At 36.1% G+C, this 9601-nt stretch overlaps 1 protein-coding gene across 1 annotated transcript; it reads left to right on the top strand.

Annotated features, from left to right (window-relative positions):
* Positions 1-60: 60 nt before the first annotated feature.
* On the top strand, positions 61-453 carry LOC120076831 (uncharacterized). Its single transcript, XM_039030772.2, has one exon. The coding sequence runs from the start codon at positions 61-63 to the stop codon at positions 451-453; it is 393 nt and encodes a 130-aa protein (XP_038886700.2).
* Positions 454-9601: the final 9148 nt, after the last annotated feature.

Below are 9601 nucleotides of genomic sequence, written 5' to 3' on the forward strand. Positions count from 1 at the left end.
TTGTTTCATTGAGATCGCACTCATATCATTTATCGGTACAGTATTCCCCATCGAATCGTGATGGATAATGGGAGACAATTCTCCAACAGTTTGATGGACAGGCTGTGTGAAAAATTTAAATTCAAGCAATACAAGTCATCTATAGATAACGCCGCCGCAAATGGGTTGACTGAGGCATTTAACAAGACATTGTGCAACCTGCTGAAGAAAATTGTTTCTAAGTCGAAGAGATATTGGCAGGAGAAGATCGGTGAAGCGTTGTGGGCTTATCGTACCACTCACTGTACCCCTACAGGAGTCACCTTGTACTCTCTCGTTTATGGGGTAGAAGCTGTCCTTCCTTTGGAAAGAGAAATTCCAACGCTAAAAATGGCGGTGCAAGAAGGGCTAACTACAGAGGACAATGCCAAACTGCGGCTCCAAGAGTTGAAAGCACTAGATGAAAAAGATTAGAAGCTCAACAAACGTTGGAATGTTACCAGCGCGAATGTCTAAAGCCTTCGATAAGCATGTAAAGCCTCAGTCCTTTCAAGTTGGTGATCTAGTGCTCGCCGTAAGGAGACCAATTATCATGATAAGACGTACGGGGAATAAGTTTACACCTACATGGGATGGGCCCTATGTCGTCAAAGAAGTCTACACAAACAGAGCATACAAGATAGTTGATCAAGATGGCTAAGAATTGGCCCAATCAACGGCAAGTTTCTCAAGAAGTTTTATGTTTTAAAAAAAAAACCTTTGTAGGAACTACGTTACGACTTGATTCCTGTCATTATAAAGGGTACGTAGGAAATTTAAAGAAATTTAAGTTCAGTCGCACATAAAAAAAACATTCTTTTTGAACTATATTATGACTTGATCCCTATCATTAAGAAGGGTATGTAGGCAGCTTGAAAGAAACTTCAAGTTCACTAGTTAAGAAAAAAAAAAACTTGAACTACGTCATGATTTGATCCATTTCTTTAAAGGTACGAAGGAAACTTAAAGAAATTTAAGTTTAGTCCATCAGAAAAGGTACCACAACCACCTAAGTATGATACTAAAAGATTGATGTTGATCATCCCCGTTAAAGAATGACACTCCAGATTGAAGATCTTCAACCCTATTGGGGGTAACACAATAGATTGTGGATGTTCATCCCTCGTAAGAAGCCAACACAATAAATAAAAGGCACACACTTGGAGTGCGCTTCATCTTTAAAATCAAACTTAGATGCTCTTCCATCTTTAAGTTTAGAGGCTTCGTCGATGCTCTTTAATCTTCAAGTTCAAAGGCTTCATCGATGCTCCTCCATCTTCAAGTCTAGAGGCTTCATCGATGCTTCATCTTCATGCTCAAGTTTGGAGGTTTTGCAATGCCATCTTCATGCTCAAAGTCGCGAAGTTGAGCTCAATGTGAAGATTCATCGATGCTTTGTCAAACTCAAGTGCGGAGGATTCGCTGATGCTTCAAGCTCAAATGCGAAGGATTCATCGATTCTTCAAACTCAAATGCGGAGGATTTACCGATGCTTTGTCAAACTCAAACGCAAAGGTCTCGTCGATGCTTTTCCATCTTAAAGTTCAAAGACTCCATCAAATTTGTTCCATCTTCAAGTTCAAGATTGGCATGCATGGCCCCACTTCCATCTTCAAGTTCAAGGTCGGTGCGCATGACTCCGCTCCATCTTCAGGCTCAAAGGTCGGTGTGCATGGATATGCTTGATCTTCAAGTTCATGGTTGGTGTGCATGGCTTGGCTCCATCTTTAATGACTCAGTCTACAAAATCATGACGCAGCTTCGCTTCATCTCCAAAGTCTGGCGTGGTTCGCTTCATCTCCAAACTGATGATGTGGCTTCACTTTATCTTCAAAGTCGTGGCGTGGCTTCGCTTCATCTCCAAACGGATAACGCGAATTCACTTCATCTCCAAAATTTTGGTGCAATTTCACTTTATCTCCAAAGCCTGGAATCGTTTGCATCATCTCCAAATTTGTGGTGGGGCTTCGCTTCATCTCCAAACTAATGACGCGACTTCGCTTCATCTTCAAAATCGTGGTACGGTTTCGTTTCCTCTCCAAAATGCTGGCGCGGCTTCGCTTCATCTTCAAAGTCATGGCGTGGCTTTGTTTCATCTCCGAACTGATGGCGCGGTTTCACTTCATCTCCAAATTGATGACGCGGCTTCACTCCATCTTCAAAGTCATGGTGCGATTTCGTTTCCTCTCCAAAATATTGGTACAACTTCACCCCTTCTCCAAAATGTTGGTGTAGCTTCGCTTCCTCTCCAAAAAAGTGGGTGTGGTTCCACCTCATATGTGAGATCAAGTTTGGTTTGCCTAGCTCTACCTCATATGCGAGAATAACTCTGGTCCATCCGGCTTCACCTTATACGCGAGAACAACTCTGGTCCATCCGACTCCATCTTGTATGCGAGATCAACTCTGGCCAACCTGACTCCGCTCAAAAGTTTGATGACATATTCTTTTCATCTTCAAAGTTTGATGGCATATCTGCCTCATCTTCAATACTCGATGGCATATTTCCCTTATCTTCAAATTTTGATCAAGGAGTAACATAACAAAGTAGGCCTTATCGGGATCCTCCCTAGGGTGAAAGCATGGGAGAGCTGTAAGCCTTGGTGGGGCCCCTCCCACGACGATCAGGATATGCGAACAGTGCTACAAGGTAGACCTTATCAGGATCCTCCCTAAGGTGAGAGCATGAGAGAGTTGTAAGCTTTGGCGAGGCCTCTCCCACGATGATCAAGATATGCGAACGGTGCTACAAGGTAGACCTTATCGGGATCTTCCCTAGTGTGAAAGCATGGGAGAGTTATAAGCCTTGGCGGGGCCCCTCCTACGACGATCAGGATATGCAAACGGTGTTAGAAGGTAGACTTTATCGGGATCCTCCCTAGGGTTAAAGCATGGAGAGCTGTAAGCCTTGGCGGAGCCTCTCCCACGACGATGGATATACAAATGGTGCTACAAGGTAGACCTTATCGGGATCTTCCATAGGGTGAAAGCATGAGAGAGCTGTAAGCCTTGGGGGGCCCTCCCATGACTATCAGGATATACAAACGGTGCTACAAGGTAGACCTTATCAGGATCCTTCCTAGGATGAAAGCATGGGAGAGCCGTAAGCCTTGGCGGGGTTCCTCCCACGACGATCAGGATATGCGAATGGGCGGTTGTACTCCCTTGAGTTGTGCTTTAACTCTCCTATAAAAGAGTATAAGGGGGACAAGTTAGTAAACCTACGCAAAAAAAAAAAAAAAAAAAGTAAGGGGACAAGTAAAAAAAAATAAAAGAAAAAAGAAAAAAAATATACAAAATTTTCTTTAAAAAAAGAAAAAAAAGGGGAAAGAAAATTAAAAAATAATAATGAAAAAAAAGGGAAGAAAGAAAGGAAAAAAAATTGAAAAAAGAAAATGAAAAAGAGAGAAAGAAAAGATTAGAAGAAGAGGAGGGGATGAGGATAATGGAAGGGTTTGGGGTCCTATTTATAGAGGTTTCTAGGTTTCATAACAAATTAGGAAATCCAAATCAAATAAAGATTTGATTCAAAATATTATATTTTTTTATTAGATTTCCTAATTTGATTCTATCCTAATGTCAAATTAAATTAAACAAATTCCTTATCTAATTTGATTTTATTAGATTTTGTCCTTAAATTAACTTTTAACTAAGATTTGGACCTATTCCAAATTTTATTTAAAATCAAATTAAATTGTGGATAAAATCACAAATTAAAATTTGACCATATTCCAAATTTTATTCAAAATCAAATTGTTCAACATTGAGATTAAATTGTAAATAAAATCTCAAATTAAAATTTCAATGACACCACGCGATTGAATCAGATGAGATTAAATTGACCCAATTTGATATTATTATTTGGGTTTAAAGTCCAAACTACAAAAAAACTGAATTGAACCCAAATTTCAAATCAGGCTCAAAACCAACTGGGCCCAAGGGCCAGGCCCATGGATCAACTAAGCTCAAGTCCAACTAATTAGACCTAAGGGCCAGGCCCATGGACCAACCAAGCCCAAGCCCAAGCCCATAAAACCCACTTGAAAACTCTATAATTAGAGAAGTTCTCTTCATTTGTGGGGTGACATTTTCTACCTTCAGAGAGCCCAGAGAGAATTCATCAACAAGCAAAAGACTCCCAAGACTTCTGAAGCTACACTCTTAGAAGACAGAAGACCCTTGAAGACACAAAGACTCTTCCAAGATGTTCGGTGCTTTTCTTCTTCAAGTCAAGCACATTCACCCAACTGAGAGAGTCTCAGAGGATCAAGTATTAGAGATCGAACCACATCGCATCAAATCAACATCAACATCAACACCAACTCAAGTTCAACACCATGAAACAAGTTTCTCCAGAAACCTTGTGTGAACACACATACTTGACAGTATTTATATATTAATTATATAACGCAAATGAAGATTAGTATATATATGTAAAATAAAAGAAAAGTGAAGAACAAAAAAGTAAAATGAGGATGCCTTTAACTCGGAAATCTGGAAAACTCATGTTTCAGGAAGACATCCAAAACTCTCCACTTGTCGGATGTCCGGGAATCTTTAAATGCTGGGGCATCTTACAATATCACAAAACAAACACTGTAATCCAAATGCCCGCACACAAATGATCCCTTAGTGTCTATTAGTATCTTTTGTTGTCTATCACTAATAGATAGTGATATTTTGCTTTGAAAATATTTTTAGTAATTTACCATTTAAAGTAATTATCCTTAAAATTAATTAATAAATATTGACACTAACCATTAAAAGTGAGTTTTTAGTAAAAATTAAGATTAAAAATATAAAATTTGAAAGCTAATTTATATCTATAATATATTAAAAAGACTATAATGGCCTTTGTCAAATTTTAAATTAACCCAGCATGCCACCTACTAATAATTATTAAATCAGATATTAAAATTTAATTCACATAATAATATTTAATGAGTCCGAATATAAAAAAAAAAAAAAAAAATTAAAATCTTGGGATAAATGCTGGAATATGAATTTTTTTTCCTCAAAATTTAACTTTTACATATTTTTCTTGAAATTTATATCCTTTCTTATTTTTATTAATTAGTAATTTATTTTAAAATTACCTTAAACTCGAGTAAACAACTGAAAAATAACTATTATGTTAATTTTATCAAAAAAGAATAATTACTGTATTTGTGACATATTAAATCATTACATAAATGTTATAGATTATTGTATTAAATAGTTACCGTTACATTACATAGTCATTATTATTGAAATGAGATTTTTTTAATATATACCAACAAAAATAGGGTAAGATGGAAACTTTTTCTGAGAATAGGTGTTTGACGAAACTATTGACAAAATTAGGATAGTGAAATCGTGTACGGAGTACACGATTGTCATGTGGCAAACTCGTGTACCCGGTACACGAGTACCATTTAATCCAGTTAGCACCATATCGGCTGACTGGTTGACCGGTCAGATTCAAACTCGTGGATCAGATCCACGATTTGCTTTTTTTTTTCAAAAAAAAAAAGTGTTGACTAATTTTTTTTAATTGGAGATGTACAACAATATTAAGACCTTAGGAATGGGTCCCAAATTCCTTCATTATTAAACTTAATTATATATTTAATCTACAATGAAAACATAATTATCTTGCACTCATTAAAAAAAATGTCATGATATTAAAGAATATTTACAATTAATTCTTTAATTTACAATTTGAAAATGAAAGTTTACATGAAATTTAAAAACGACCCCCCTGGCCTTTACCCCTCATGGGGGTTGTTTTCGTGTTCCTCTAAATTAGGTTCACCTTGTTGCCACTGTCGTCTACGACGAATACGTCTTCGATCGTTGTCAGCAACATTGAGTTGTCTTGTTTGTTGAATAATACCTTCTACATTGACCAATGTTTGCTGACACATTGAACCCAAGTTTGGTAAGTTGTTCTGCACTGAATATTGTTGAACATTGTCGATAAAATTATTCTGTAGAATCAAAAACATAAATATTAAACAATATTTATACCATATATATGGAAAATGTCTGATTTTAAATCTCTTACCATGTAGTAATAGTAAGCGTCGTCAGGTGTGATAAATCGCCTCGTGATTGAATTGTACCAGGAAAAGTAGTCGTCTGATACACCTGACCCATTTGTTAATTCTCCCTGTGCACAACGATCATGTCTTCCATGCCAATAGGATAAATATTCTACATGGATTCGACGCTAGTTTTGGTCGTGCTTACCTCTCAAATCGATTTGGTGTAATGTTGGGAGTGTATAGGACAACAAAGGTATCGTTTGTCGCAGACTAAACTATTTTAACACACGATCTGGATGATGCCACTCTAACAGTCAACCAGAGTCTTCACCACCACGACAATAATCAGGTAAGAATGACCAAATATATTGTGTATGGTGTCCAAATAATCTGACAAAATATATATATATATATACATCTAAAATTTTTTAAATATTCATTTATATATACATTTGCTACCTGATTGTGCATCAGCATGTCAAATATTTTTCTGTACCCGGGCAACATATTTGCTGACTGTTCAGAGGCAGCTAATACACCACTCCATTTAAAATTATAAAAATACAATTAATTTATATTCTTACATAAAATGGTAATGAAATAAATATATAAATGAAATAATACCTAACACTAAGTGGACGATGATCTAGGGCCTGTGGCTAAACTTGTGGTGCTATAATTGGAAATCTGTCATAAGCCCATACTTGTAGTAGTATCAGTGGCCCCGCTATTTTCAATGCTTATGCATTGGAAGCCCGACAAAGTTCTCAATACAACCATGCAAGACATGCACCACCCCATGAGTACATACCAGTGTGCTCGAAATCAGACAATAGTGGGAGGAACATGAGATACACTAGAGTATTTGACTTGTCAGCAAACAAAAATCCTCCAATAAGTTGTATGATGTATGCTCGTGCATACCTACGTACGCTGATGTCGTCAACATCGGGAGGTAATTTTGGAAACTGGGATGCCAATCAGGGGATACTCAATCTTGATCCTTTTAGATCATCTGGTAGAACGTCTAAGAGCTCTTCACAAACGTTCTTTCAGTCATACTGTAGTGAACCTGTCAATGGTTGTCCGTCCACTCGTAACCCAAATTGTATGGCAACATCCTGCAGCGTAATAGTACATTCCCACAAGGCAGGTGAAATGTGTGGGTTTCTGGTTTCCAACGCTCAATAAAGCAATAATAAGATGTCAATCAAGCTGGATAAAACTAATTTGTGCAACCCAAGAAAACCTGTCTGCTGAACATAGGGAATAATGCGGTGATCAAATAGGATAGTATGTTGTGCAGTCGCCTCCCTTCTCCGAAAACTCAACACTACAGTGGAAGAACTATCTCATACTCATTGTGAACAATGCATATTTTGTTGGTATAATTGTACAGGATTAGAAAGACCAGACTCCATTACCTAAGAATTTCAAATTACATTACATAAAAAAATCCATGACATAAAAGATACATAAAAAGTACATAAAAAGATACAATTACATAAAATAAATTCATTACATAAAAAATACATGTACATAAAATATACAATTACATAAAAAGTATAAGTACATAAAAGATACAATTACATGAAAAATATAAGTACATAAAAGATACAATTACATAAAATATACAGTTACATGAAAATATAAGTACATAAAAAATACAAGTACATAAAATATAAAATTACATAAAAAATACAAGTAAAAAAAATACACCTAATGACCTGAAGACGAAGCACCTAATGTACGTTGTGGACAAGTGTGTTTTTTATGCCCTTTTCTCTTGCAAATTGTATAGCGCACTTTTTGGCTTGCCTCTCTCCAATCCATTTCATTATGAATGTGCGTACTTTTTGGCCAACCTTGTTCTCTTAGTAAGTCCGCATTTAGACGAATTTTTGTAAATGATAATTCTGGTCAATAATCTGGGTGTTGAATTGTATAGAAACGACTTTCATAATAACGCTTGAAATTGGAGAATATGTAGCATTCATCCATAAGTGTTATGTATGTCATACGCATGTAATTACAAACTGCAATTACATGAGAGCATGGAATCTTGAATGACTGCCACTTATTGCAAGAACATGTTCCTTTTTTCAAACTCAAAACTTGGGTGTGTTGTCCTTTATAGGGAGAAATCATACTTATGCAAGTTTGCACTTCAAAAGTTTGACTTTCCCCGTCAATAGATGTCACCGTATGTGCAGATGCTTGTTTTTCCCACCTCTTAAGTTTTTTTAGGGCATATTCTGTATACATGTCCCCACGATCTTGATTTGATTTTCCCTTTCAAGCTCAAGATCTTGATTTGATTCCACTACAACAATTTCGTAGTGTTTTGTCACACAATATTTTTTTTTACAGCAAGTTGTAAATCTTCTTTGATATTAAACAACATTCATTTTTGTATTAAACTATAGTTATCTACACCTATATTTCTTTCTTCTAAAGTAGACTCTAGTTCACACGTTGAATTTATAATTTCTCAATCTATTTGGGTGAACATATTTGATGGTACCACTACTGTCGTTTCCAAATAATTCATCAACCCAACAAAATCCAATTTCTAAATTTAACATATAAGATCTAAATATTGTAGATTTAAATCAGCCCAAATCTAAGATTCATAAACTATAGCCCAAATAAAAATAAAACAATATATCCATGAATCATACATTTAATTCAGCCAAAATGCAAACAAAATAATATATATGAACCAATCTTCATTTTTATAAACATATACATATATTTCTACATTCAACCCAACAAATACATACTCATCCAACGAATTAATCATAAAAAAAAATAGCCCAACAAATAGACAAACATAATCATCCAAAAAAATAGCCCAACAAAATCAGCCCAACAAAATCTAATTTCTAAGTTCATAAACTACATTAGACGAAATCAGTTCAACAAATACACAAATATATACATATATTTCTAGATTCAACCCAACAAATAAATCATGGATCCATAAACTACACATTATGTTCAGCCCAAATGCAAATAAAATGATATATATAGGAAGATTATATATTGGAAAACAACGTAGGGAAAGAATTTTACCACATAAGCCTTCGGATGATTTTGGACGGACGAACAAATGGAGGATGATTTCGAACAATTTTGGACGGGCGAACAAATGGAGGCAAAATGATACGTTTGGATGCACAAGACGGAAGCAAAATAAGGAAGATTTCGGATGATTTTGGATGGAGAAGACGAAACAAACACTAGACGGAGGAAAAGGCAGAAGCGCTTGGATGAGGAAGAAGAAGAGGCGCAGCGTGGTTTAATGGAGGAGGAAGTCGTGTACCGGGTACACGACTTAAGGTAATTGTGTATCGGAGACACGATTACCTCAGTCAACGCTGCATGACTGCCACGGAAGACTGCGCGTGCCAGATCGACAGGAACTCGTGTATTCAGTACACAATTTAGTGTTAATCGTGTACCGGGTACAGATTAAGGTGTAATCCTGTATTGCGATTTAAAAACCTATTTTTGATAATACTTTTACTCCTACCCTATTTTTGTCATTATATATTA

The sequence above is a fragment of the Benincasa hispida genome, chromosome 1 (assembly GCF_027475165.1).
Source record: "Benincasa hispida cultivar pf3 chromosome 1, pf3_genome.v1.1, whole genome shotgun sequence".
Lineage (NCBI taxonomy): Eukaryota > Viridiplantae > Streptophyta > Magnoliopsida > Cucurbitales > Cucurbitaceae > Benincasa > Benincasa hispida.

Coding starts and splice junctions, on each gene's coding strand:
- LOC120076831 (XM_039030772.2), top strand. CDS start 61: ATGGATAATGGGAGACAATTCTCCAACAGTTTGATGGACAGGCTGTGT.